Source organism: Panulirus ornatus, chromosome 3, assembly GCF_036320965.1.
Source record: "Panulirus ornatus isolate Po-2019 chromosome 3, ASM3632096v1, whole genome shotgun sequence".
Classification (NCBI taxonomy): domain Eukaryota; kingdom Metazoa; phylum Arthropoda; class Malacostraca; order Decapoda; family Palinuridae; genus Panulirus; species Panulirus ornatus.
This window is the reverse complement of record NC_092226.1, coordinates 22,890,635-22,903,606: the sequence shown is the minus strand read 5'-3', so window position 1 is coordinate 22,903,606 and position 12,972 is coordinate 22,890,635. Positions and strand designations below refer to the sequence as shown.

The window sequence follows — 12,972 nt, the reverse complement described above, 5'->3', positions numbered from 1 at the left end:
AGTGATTAAAAAACTTTCAGTTGGATACACAGAATATTCCTCTTCCTCTTAACTGCACCAACTGATTTTACAACACTTTTCTAAAGGATACATCTCATTTGATATGAAGTTTTGACTTCTATCAATGCTTATCCTGGCACTTAAAAATCTTTATGCTGCTACTCTTACCACAATCATCAACATTCAAGAGATGCTGAATAACACTAACACTTCTCAGCAAATATTCATAAATAGTGCAGTATATAAATGAAAACAGTCAAGACACACATATGGTCACTGGTGGCTCACAAGGATTGCAAACACTGATTAAGTCAAACTTGGCATACAGGCTACCACAGCATCAGCATTCAAAGCGGCAGTCAATCCAGGTGGCTTATATATTCATGTACTTTGAAACATGGGTAAGAACCCATGGTTTTTAAGTACTATGGGTATTTTTGTTAATTAACATTCACATAAAGTGACATCCAACCACATTTGAAAACAAAAATTCAATAAACATACCACATAAAATATTTTCTGTCACACTTGTAATGTAATATACCTTCTTATCCATACCAACAAAATATTTCTCTCAATCTTGTATTTCAACATACCCTCTTATACATGTAATCCTGGCCACAGACTTCTGTGATGGTTTTATTGTAGTTCGTGTACCATCACTCCGAATCTCTGCTTCCTCCTGATGAAGATTCACAAACTCTGCATCCATAGCTACCAAATCACCTATAACAAAAAGTGATGGGTTCAAATCGTGGGAAGTATATTCATGGAAGTAAAAGGGACATTATCTTGGAAAGCAAAAATGGGTATGTTTGAAGGAATAGTGGTTCCAACAATATTGTATGGTTGCGAGGCGTGAGCTATGGACAGAGTTGTGCGCAGGAGGATGGATGTGCTGGAAATGAGATGTTTGAGGACAATGTGTGGTGTGAGGTGGTTTGATCGAGTAAGTAACGGAAGGGTAAGAGAGATGTGTGGAAATAAAAAGAGCGTAGTTGAGAGAGCAGAAGAGGGTGTTTTGAAATGGTTTGGGCACATGGAGAGAATGAGTGAGGAAAGATTGACCAAGAGGATATGTGTTGGAGGTGGAGGGAACGAGGAGAAGTGGGAGACCAAATTGGAGGTGGAAAGATGGAGTGAAAAAGATTTTGTGTGATCGGGGCCTGAACATGCAGGAGGGTGAAAGGAGGGCAAGGAATAGAGTGAATTGGATCGATGTGGTATACCGGGGTTGACGTGCTGTCAGTGGATTGAATCAGGGCATGTGAAGCGTCTGGGGTAAACCATGGAAAGCTGTGTAGGTATGTATATTTGCGTGTGTGGACGTATGTATATACATGTGTATGGGGGTAGGTTGGGCCATTTCTTTCGTCTGTTTCCTTGCGCTACCTTGCAAACACGGGAGACAGCGAAAAAAAAAAGAAAAAAAAAAGGGACAGTAGTACTACATGTCAAAATAACTGCACTGTAAATGATTTGTTTTACTCGATATTTTAAATTCTAAGTTCTTTTCAAATGTAAATAAACATCCACATACCACTCATAAATTTTTTTAAGTCCACACGGATGACATAAAGATTTAAAGTTTTGAAAAAAGATTATATAAAACGAGAATGATGATCATATAAAAGCTCCACATGTATCCGCTGTGGATTCTGATAATATCATACAAGAAAAAAATGAACTATATCACAGACCTTACTGAGGAACAACCCATATGACATATATCATGACCATGTACCAAAAGAGTATGTCTCTGAACTTGCTCCTGGGCTTGCTTGTCTGTTCAGTTTCTGAAAATCAGAGTTTTTCCTGCTTCCTGAAAGCATGCATTGGTGCATCCCATCCCTACAAAAGACAACCATTCTAACCCCAGCAACTATCATCATGTTGCTTTGACTTCTATCATTTCCAAAGTCTTTGATATCTTCCTCAACTTCCTCCTTAGACAAACTCTTCCAAACCAGATCAGTCACCCAAGCACCAAAATCATCTTAAACATCAAAATAGTAAAGTGGAAAAGCTGTCTCTCATGAAAAGAAAGATCACCTTATAAGAATCATAAAACAAACAAGGAATTTTTTTATTCTTTTTTAATGTCAGAGTCTCCAGTTGCAGAAAGTCCACAACAAGGTTAAGCCTTAATTGAAATATAGAGAGGTGAATGAAAAGGAAGAAAAGAAGGCAAAGAAAGTATTTACTAATTTTTGAGGTGAAAAAATTGTCTTTTGAAATAAGTTAGGTCAAATTTATTGGAAAAACATGAAAGGATTGAGTGCCAAAGCTTCAAGGTGCAGGGAGAGAAACTGTTATAAAAAACAGCCCGTCCATGAGTTACCAAAGGCCACACAGTAATCATGTGACACAGCAGCTTGCTGAGTATTGTTAAGGTCTAGTTAGAGGTGGGGACACACAAGCAACTGGCTCTCAGGAGCAAAATAAAAAATAATACCTATATAATAAGGCACATGGAGAAAATGAGTGAGGAAAGATTGACCAAGAGGATATATGTGTCGGAGGTGGAGGGAACGAGGAGAAGAGGGAGACCAAATTGGAGGTGGAAAGATGGAGTGAAAAAGATTTTGTGTGATCGGGGCCTGAACATGCAGGAGGGTGAAAGGAGGGCAAGGAATAGAGTGAATTGGAGCGATGTGGTATACCGGGGTTGACGTGATGTCAGTGGATTGAATCGGGGCATGTGAAGCGTCTGGGGTAAACCATGGAAAGCTGTGTAGGTATGTATATTTTGCGTGTGTGGACGTATGTATATACATGTGTATGGGGGTGGGTTGGGCCTTTTCTTTCGTCTGTTTCCTTGCGCTACCTCGCAAACGCGGGAGACAGCGACAAAGCAAAAAAAAAAAAAAAAAAAAATATAATAGAGAAAGTAATCAACATTGTTCCATAGAGCAATCACTTTAAAGCTTGAAGTTAGTCTAGGAGAACTGATAAGTTGGACTATTTTCAACTCAACTCTGTCAAATAAAGATGCAGAGCTAGAACCATCCCAGATGTGAAAGCATCTAAACAGGACTCCTAGTTTCTTAGAGGCAGACTCAACTATTTCCATAATGTAGGATATCAAGACAGAGTGGATGTTACAGTAATACATTACCAAGTGCGTTCACTGAGTCAGGAGGTGGAATTACAAAACAGTCGAAGGAGATAGGAAAGTTGAGGAATTTTCGATAAGATGGGTAAAAAATGGACCATAGAGGCATTAAACTTACCCAGATTTTGTCTACCTCAATGAAATATCCTGTCCAAGTTTGAGTTTATCAAAGAAGTTGTGTCAAGATGAGATGGAGATTGAGAGAAAAAGGAGCAGAACTGAAGAATGTGGAAGAAAGTAGTGTTGAGCTGTCAGTGTTTAAGCGCATCTGGTTATTTGTAGAAGAAAGCACATTGCTGATAACTGGAGAAAAAGTGTATGAGACAGGACAGAACCTTGAGGGACACCAATGTTGATGGAAAGAGGGGGAGATGCTGATCCATCAACAAACACAGAAATAGACTGGCCATAGAGGAAGTTAGATATGAGGAAGCAAAGTGAGGGAAGGCAGCCAAAAGAGGGGAGCTTAAAGATCAGACTCCAATGCCACACCCTGTTGAGAACTTTGGATGTCATGGGCAACTATAAGGGATCCCCAAAATCTTTCAAGGATGATGATCAGATACTGGTAAGATGAGAAAGGATATCACCAATGGATTTCACCTTATGGAAGCCACACTGGTGATCCGAGAGAAGACTGAGATTCAAGATGTCTGAGGATATAGGATATGAGGAAGGATTCAAAAACTTTGGAAACAGTATATGTCACAGCAACAGGTCGATAGTTAGAGGGGTTCAAATGGATGGAATGCATCAATGCATACTTCCAAGAAGAAGGAAAAGTTCTCATTTTTAAACAGAAATAGAACAGATGAGTAAGTATATTTGCATGTAAGTATATATGTACTGTATCAGAGAACTTAGTACTTTTTAAGTTATAAAATAAATCACTAATTTCAGTCAAATTCTCATAGAAATTAATACAACTGTTGTAGAGAAGTAAGTTTATTCAGAATTATTGTCAAGAAAATAACAAAAATCTCAAAACAAAAGTGTATGTAAGTATACATCTGAGAACTTACAAGCTTTTTGTATTAAGATAAAACAGACCACAAATGTTCGTCAAATTCTCATAAACTGAACATAGCTGTTGAGCAGAAGTAAATTTGTTATGAGACCAGCAACCACATAGAATAAAAATGATTTCATAATATCTATCTATCTATAGCTCTGACACCTATTCCCAACTGGAACTCCCTGAAGGGAGTGGCCACACCAGGAGAGTCTCTATAACTAGTGAAGTCCAGTGCCACTTCTTAGCCTTAAAAGTCTCACCTCTAACAGGCCACTAGCAGAAGGCTACTCTTGTGCAGTGTCTGCAGAGGCTCCTACCTAATGTTCCTACTGTCTACTTCTACTTAATGCTCCTGCCTCATGTTCCCAGTGGCTTCTACTTAATGCTCCTGCTTAATATTCCTACCAACTACTTCTACCTTAAGTTTTTACCTACTGTTCTTACCTAAACATTCCTACCTACTACTTCTATCTACTTCTCTAATCATTTTTGCCAAAAGGCACAGCTAGCACTCAGTGCTCATTGCAGAAAATCTAGTTATGATTTATCAGCTATGTGAGTTAAGTGTTGTCAAGTGTTATATAGAACATAAAGAGATTGTATGTTTGTGGATAGAATGCCAGTTGTCTACATGTGGGTGAGGCACAAAGAAAAGACTGCTACCTGGGTCTGAGGAATGCAACTTGATAACCAATGAAGTGCTGGCTCACTACACAGCCATCATTAATCCCCCTTTACACAGGCAGGTAATATACCTCCCTGGTTGTTGGCTGCCAACTAACTACTACCTTAATACTTTCACATGCAATAACATATAAAAGCTGATTACAACAATCAAGGTAACTGTGTTTTATGATACAAATCAATATGCTTTTGCAGACAGAAAATATTGGTATAAACATGTATCAATATCTAAGGATGGCAGTGAAAATGAAATGGATGTGTCATTGGTCATAAGCATGAATCACTGAAACAGTTAACTTTACAGTGTCCGGGGAAAAGAAATGACACCTACAATGAAAACGAACACCAAATGTGGGAAATAGGGGAAAAAAATAACAAAAAGGGTTTCTATTCATCCTAATACTTTGTAATGTCTCCTCTGAGCTTCCTAACTTCTTCAAGATGGTCTGGCATGCTCCTGGCCAAGGATCTGAAGTATTCTTTGTCAATATTTTTTCACACCCCGGTGATTGCCTCTTTACGGCGTGGGACAGACGTCGTCTGGATAAGGGATAACTCATGCTGGATGTGTGCCCAGGCATTCTCAATCGGGTTAAGATCTGGGGAATTTCCCGGCCACTCAAGTACTTCGATGTTTGTGTCCTCCAGCCACTTTTTGACGAGGTCTGAGCCATGACAAGGGGCCCCGTCATGCATAAACACACCTTCGGGCTGATGAAGGTCATAGAAATGGTGCATGTGATCCTTCAGCATATCCAAATAATTTGCAGCACGCAGTCTCGTTTTTAGGGAGAAAAAATAAGTCCCCAGCTCCGTTGGTGCCACTGAAAATTCCCCAAACCATCACTGAAGGAGGGTGTTTAACGACTTTTGCGGTGTATCTAGGATGGTAGCGGTTGGAGTTTGGGCTTCGGCGGCATCGCTTAACACAAACACGTACTGTCTTGAAGGTCGATTCATCAAAGAAACAGGTCTGCATCCATTTCTCTGGGGTCCAGTCTTGATATCTTCGTGCAAATTTAAGTCTACGGCGCTTCATGCCGGTTGTCACAAGTGGCTTCACTGCTGCATGCTGTGACGGGAGATGGAGGTGACGCTGCAAGTGTTCGCATATGGTGTGGGTAGTAACATTTCCTAGCTGCTCAGGGTACATTTTCTTGAGTTCTGTGGATGTAATAAACGGGTTTTTCAACACTTCACGCCGTAGGATATCGTCTGTCTTCTGAGAGGTTTTTCTTGGCCTCCCAGAGCGTGGTTTAAGGACCGGAACCTGGTTGGGGCCAAGTGCCCTGCCGGCAGCGAGAAGCCTCAAGACGGTCGACCGAGAACGTCCAACTAGGGTACAAATATCTTTAATAGGGACGTTTTCCTCCCTCAAAGCGAGGATACGGGACCTCTCCTTCGACGTCGTGGTTCAACCCATATTCACTGATGTGGGGACACAAAATGGCGTTGGGCGGTATCTGGGAGGTAGCACAGGAAGGAGTGCTAAAATATTAATGTGTCCACAGTCAATCGCCCTGGGCTACGTTCGAGGCGTGAGAACATGCCAGATGTCGCTAGAGAGAGCCACCACTAACATAAGGTGGTTTGTGGCGGTATTAGACGTATTTTCCATTGCGTTTCAATGAGATGTGTCATTTCTTTCCGCCGACACTGTACATACATATACTTTCATTACTCCTATTGAGGGACTAAGAAGGTTATAATAATTGTAAAGAAAAAAAAAAAATATTAGACGTTTACTTTATATGGTATAGCTCAACAGAAGGGAGGGTGACCACCCTGTTCTCTCTCTCTCTCTCTCTCTCTCTCTCTCTCTCTCTCTCTCTCTCTCTCTAGATGTGACCATGTCAAACTGTGAGTGAAAAGTTATCTTCTTCAAGGTTGTATCACCTTTAATGGATGAAAGAGTACACTATCACTGAGGAAATTCTCACTCCAAAGGAATTCACCGTTTACCTGCTACTGATTTTAGCACAGCCTTAAAGCTACAGAAGCTATTAAAGGGGGTCCTGGAGTTATAAATTAAACCCTTAATGCTTCACTAAGTTTTCCTTTCCAACCTTCAAAGTCCAGGATAACCTTACACTTTCAAAGATATTCATATCAAAATGATAAAAATTACTTCAAAAGTATATTTTGTCCATTACTCTCACTCTGACAATGAGTTAAATTTTTGCAGCTGCTTCAGCACAATGTGTATGTTTTATATGAAGTGTGGGAGTAAGGTCTGATTGTCAAGTGAAAGTCAAGGGGGTCCTGGAATTGTGAATTAACTAAGTTTCCTCTTCCAACCCTCAAAATTCAGGTTTTTCTAAGAGGCATAAAAGATGTATGCAATCTTACAATTTCAAAGACATTTATATAACAATGATAAAAATTACTTCATAAGGATATTTTGTCAATTACTTTCACTCTAATAATGTGTCAAATTTTTGTACTTGTTTCAGCATTAAGTGCTAAAAATTTTGGAAGGAAGGTTAGGGAGTTAACTGTTCATTCTACCCATACAAAAAAAATTAGAACTGATTATTATCATATTTTATCTAATAAGTCTTTGTTCCCTATAATCAATATGTCTCACTGATAGTTTTTTCATAACAGAAAAACTAAATGTCTGTAAAATTCCCAGCTGCACAAGTAAAAAGCAGTGTTGTCAAGGTTAGCAGGCACTGGTACCACTGCTTCCACTTTAACCAGAAACCTTCTGCTTTATGTTGATTAACTTTCATTGCTGAAAGGTCAGCATTTGAAAAATCACTCTTACAATCCAAACACAGATCATCATCATCAAATAATTCAGGATCATCTGCCTGATCCTCTAAAACTTGTTAAAAGCTACTCAATTTCCTTACTAAAAAACTTATGAAAATGTGCTCACACTGGCATGGCTGGAAGATTACTGACTACAGGGGAAATTAATCATAAAATGCCACCTCATCCAACACCCAGGTTGAGCACATAGCTTTGAAATAGAGGTGGGGAAACTTGTGTAAATATCTGTCTACAGGCATTGCTTAGTTCGTGTAAATATCCAACTCAAGTAATAATGGGGTTAAAAAAGTTTAAAAAAAATCATGGTTTAGTTAATCACATTGAATAAATTATTGAAACATTATCTTGGAATGACTGAACATCTCCAGCATATAAAATGTACTATGCATTTAGGACTGCTTCAGTGAAAAGGTTACAAAAAGTTTCACTTGAATATTGGATATTTCCACATATCAAAAATAAAAATGAAAGAAACTGACAATGCAAATTAATAACATTAGATGTCTTTAATACAAAAGAGATAGCATGCAGCTGTGTAGCAACAATATTCAACATTAGAAAATACAAGACAACTGTTTTACTTAGGGCATTAATGGCACAATCATTTACATACTGTCTCTATCCCCTTTAAAGTAAAATGATGGCCCCAAAGAGGTAATTTAATTTAATGATAAGTATGTTAGTTTCATATTTGGATGGTATTGCAGTGGAATTTATTAAAAAAGGGGGTGACTGTATTGTTGACTGGTTGGTAAGGTTATTTAATGTATGTATGACTCATGGTGAGGTGCCTGAGGATTGGCAGAATGCGTGCATAGTGCCATTGTACAAAGGCAAAGGGGATAAGAGTGAATGCTCAAATTATGGAGGTATAAGTTTGTTGAGTATTCCTGATAAATTATATGGGAGGGTATTGATTGAGAGGGTGAAGGCATGTACAGAGCATCAGATTGGGGAAGAGCAGTGTGGTTTCAGAAGTGGTAGAGGATATGAATCAGGTGTTTGCTTTGAAGAATGTATGTGAGAAATACTTAGAAAAGCAAATGGATTTGTATGTACCATTTATGGATCTGGAGAAGGCATATGATAGAGTTGATAGAGATGCTCTGTGGAAGGTATTAAGAATATATGGTGTGGGAGGCAAGTTGTTAGAAGCAGTGAAAAGTTTTTATCGAGGATGTAAGGCATGTGTACGTGTAGGAAGAGAGGAAAGTGATTGGTTCTCAGTGAATGTAGGTTTGCGGCAGGGGTGTGTGATGTCTCCTTGGTTGTTTAATTTGTTTATGGATGGGGTTGTTAGGGAGGTGAATGCAAGAGTTTTGGAAAGAGGGGCAAGTATGAGGTCTGTTGTGGATGAGAGAGCTTGGGAAGTGAGTCAGTTGATGTTCGCTGATGATACAGCACTGGTGGCTGATTCATGTGAGAAACTGCAGAAGCTGGTGACTGAGTTTGGTAAAGTGTGTGAAAGAAGAAAGTTAAGAGTAAATGTGAATAAGAGCAAGGTTAATTATCAGGTAAAGTAGGGTTGAGGGTCAAGTCAATTTGGAGGTAAGTTTGAATTGAGAAAAACTGGAGGAAGTAAAGTGTTTTAGATACCTGGGAGTGGATCTGGCAGCGGATAGAACCATGGAAGCAGAAGTGAATCATAGGGTGGGGGAGGGGGCGAAAATCCTGGGAGCATTGAAGAATGTGTGGAAGTCGAGAACATTATCTCGGAAAGCAAAAATGGGTATGTTTGAAGGAATAGTGGTTCCAACAATGTTGTATGGTTGCGAGGCGTGGGCTATGGATAGAGTTGTGCGCAGGAGGATGGATGTGCTGGAAATGAGATGTATGAGGACAATGTGTGGTGTGAGGTGGTTTGATCGAGTAAGTAATGTAAGGGTAAGAGAGATGTGTGGAAATAAAAAGAGCGTGGTTGAGAGAGCAGAAGAGGGTGTTTTGAAATGGTTTGGGCACATGGAGAGAATGAGTGAGGAAAGATTGACCAAGAGGATATATGTGTCGGAGGTGGAGGGAACAAGGAGAAGTGGGAGACCAAATTGGAGGTGGAAAGATGGAGTGAAAAAGATTTTGAGTGATCGGGGCCTGAACATGCAGGAGGGTGAAAGGCGGGCAAGGAATAGAGTGAATTGGATCGATGTGGTATACCGGGGTTGACGTGCTGTCAGTGGATTGAATCAGGGCATGTGAAGCGTCTGGGGTAAACCATGGAAAGCTGTGTAGGTATGTATATTTGCGTGTGTGGACGTATGTATATACATGTGTATGGGGGTAGGTTGGGCCCATTTCTTTCGTCTGTTTCCTTGCGCTACCTTGCAAACACGGGAGGACAGCGAAAAAAAAAAAGAAAAAAAAAAGGGACAGTAGTACTACATGTCAAAATAACTGCACTGTAAATGATTTGTTTTACTCGATATTTTAAATTCTAAGTTCTTTTCAAATGTAAATAAACATCCACATACCACTCATAAATTTTTTTAAGTCCACACGGATGACATAAAGATTTAAAGTTTTGAAAAAAGATTATATAAAACGAGAATGATGATCATATAAAAGCTCCACATGTATCCGCTGTGGATTCTGATAATATCATACAAGAAAAAAATGAACTATATCACAGACCTTACTGAGGAACAACCCATATGACATATATCATGACCATGTACCAAAAGATTATGTCTCTGAACTTGCTCCTGGGCTTGCTTGTCTGTTCAGTTTCTGAAAATCAGAGTTTTTCCTGCTTCCTGAAAGCATGCATTGGTGCATCCCATCCCTACAAAAGACAACCATTCTAACCCCAGCAACTATCATCATGTTGCTTTGACTTCTATCATTTCCAAAGTCTTTGATATCTTCCTCAACTTCCTCCTTAGACAAACTCTTCCAAACCAGATCAGTCACCCAAGCACCAAAATCATCTTAAACATCAAAATAGTAAAGTGGAAAAGCTGTCTCTCATGAAAAGAAAGATCACCTTATAAGAATCATAAAACAAACAAGGAATTTTTTTATTCTTTTTTAATGTCAGAGTCTCCAGTTGCAGAAAGTCCACAACAAGGTTAAGCCTTAATTGAAATATAGAGAGGTGAATGAAAAGGAAGAAAAGAAGGCAAAGAAAGTATTTACTAATTTTTGAGGTGAAAAAATTGTCTTTTGAAATAAGTTAGGTCAAATTTATTGGAAAAACATGAAAGGATTGAGTGCCAAAGCTTCAAGGTGCAGGGAGAGAAACTGTTATAAAAAACAGCCCGTCCATGAGTTACCAAAGGCCACACAGTAATCATGTGACACAGCAGCTTGCTGAGTATTGTTAAGGTCTAGTTAGAGGTGGGGACACACAAGCAACTGGCTCTCAGGAGCAAAATAAAAAATAATACCTATATAATAAGGCACATGGAGAAAATGAGTGAGGAAAGATTGACCAAGAGGATATATGTGTCGGAGGTGGAGGGAACGAGGAGAAGAGGGAGACCAAATTGGAGGTGGAAAGATGGAGTGAAAAAGATTTTGTGTGATCGGGGCCTGAACATGCAGGAGGGTGAAAGGAGGGCAAGGAATAGAGTGAATTGGAGCGATGTGGTATACCGGGGTTGACGTGATGTCAGTGGATTGAATCGGGGCATGTGAAGCGTCTGGGGTAAACCATGGAAAGCTGTGTAGGTATGTATATTTTGCGTGTGTGGACGTATGTATATACATGTGTATGGGGGTGGGTTGGGCCTTTTCTTTCGTCTGTTTCCTTGCGCTACCTCGCAAACGCGGGAGACAGCGACAAAGCAAAAAAAAAAAAAAAAAAATATATAATAGAGAAAGTAATCAACATTGTTCCATAGAGCAATCACTTTAAAGCTTGAAGTTAGTCTAGGAGAACTGATAAGTTGGACTATTTTCAACTCAACTCTGTCAAATAAAGATGCAGAGCTAGAACCATCCCAGATGTGAAAGCATCTAAACAGGACTCCTAGTTTCTTAGAGGCAGACTCAACTATTTCCATAATGTAGGATATCAAGACAGAGTGGATGTTACAGTAATACATTACCAAGTGCGTTCACTGAGTCAGGAGGTGGAATTACAAAACAGTCGAAGGAGATAGGAAAGTTGAGGAATTTTCGATAAGATGGGTAAAAAATGGACCATAGAGGCATTAAACTTACCCAGATTTTGTCTACCTCAATGAAATATCCTGTCCAAGTTTGAGTTTATCAAAGAAGTTGTGTCAAGATGAGATGGAGATTGAGAGAAAAAGGAGCAGAACTGAAGAATGTGGAGGAAAGTAGTGTTGAGTTGTCAGTGTTTAAGCGCATCTGGTTATTTGTAGAAGAAAGCACATTGCTGATAACTGGAGAAAAAGTGTATGAGACAGGACAGAACCTTGAGGGACACCAATGTTGATGGAAAGAGGGGGAGATGCTGATCCATCAACAAACACAGAAATAGACTGGCCATAGAGGAAGTTAGATATGAGGAAGCAAAGTGAGGGAAGGCAGCCAAAAGAGGGGAGCTTAAAGATCAGACTCCAATGCCACACCCTGTTGAGAACTTTGGATGTCATGGGCAACTATAAGGGATCCCCAAAATCTTTCAAGGATGATGATCAGATACTGGTAAGATGAGAAAGGATATCACCAATGGATTTCACCTTATGGAAGCCACACTGGTGATCCGAGAGAAGACTGAGATTCAAGATGTCTGAGGATATAGGATATGAGGAAGGATTCAAAAACTTTGGAAACAGTATATGTCACAGCAACAGGTCGATAGTTAGAGGGGTTCAAATGGATGGAATGCATCAATGCATACTTCCAAGAAGAAGGAAAAGTTCTCATTTTTAAACAGAAATAGAACAGATGAGTAAGTATATTTGCATGTAAGTATATATGTACTGTATCAGAGAACTTAGTACTTTTTAAGTTATAAAATAAATCACTAATTTCAGTCAAATTCTCATAGAAATTAATACAACTGTTGTAGAGAAGTAAGTTTATTCAGAATTATTGTCAAGAAAATAACAAAAATCTCAAAACAAAAGTGTATGTAAGTATACATCTGAGAACTTACAAGCTTTTTGTATTAAGATAAAACAGACCACAAATGTTCGTCAAATTCTCATAAACTGAACATAGCTGTTGAGCAGAAGTAAATTTGTTATGAGACCAGCAACCACATAGAATAAAAATGATTTCATAATATCTATCTATCTATAGCTCTGACACCTATTCCCAACTGGAACTCCCTGAAGGGAGTGGCCACACCAGGAGAGTCTCTATAACTAGTGAAGTCCAGTGCCACTTCTTAGCCTTAAAAGTCTCACCTCTAACAGGCCACTAGCAGAAGGCTACTCTTGTGCAGTGTCTGCAGAGGCTCCTACCTAATGTT

General features: G+C 39.3%; 1 protein-coding gene across 4 annotated transcripts in view; it reads right to left on the bottom strand.

Moving 5' to 3' along the window:
* PAN2 (PAN2-PAN3 deadenylation complex catalytic subunit PAN2) overlaps positions 1-12,972 on the bottom strand; it is a 381,243-nt gene that overhangs the window by 106,588 nt on the left and 261,683 nt on the right. For all 4 annotated transcript variants that reach the window (XM_071685459.1, XM_071685467.1, XM_071685439.1 and 1 more), the window contains one exon: positions 597-726. In XM_071685459.1, the coding sequence (XP_071541560.1) occupies positions 597-726 (130 nt within the window). The remainder of the gene's footprint in view (positions 1-596; positions 727-12,972) is intronic.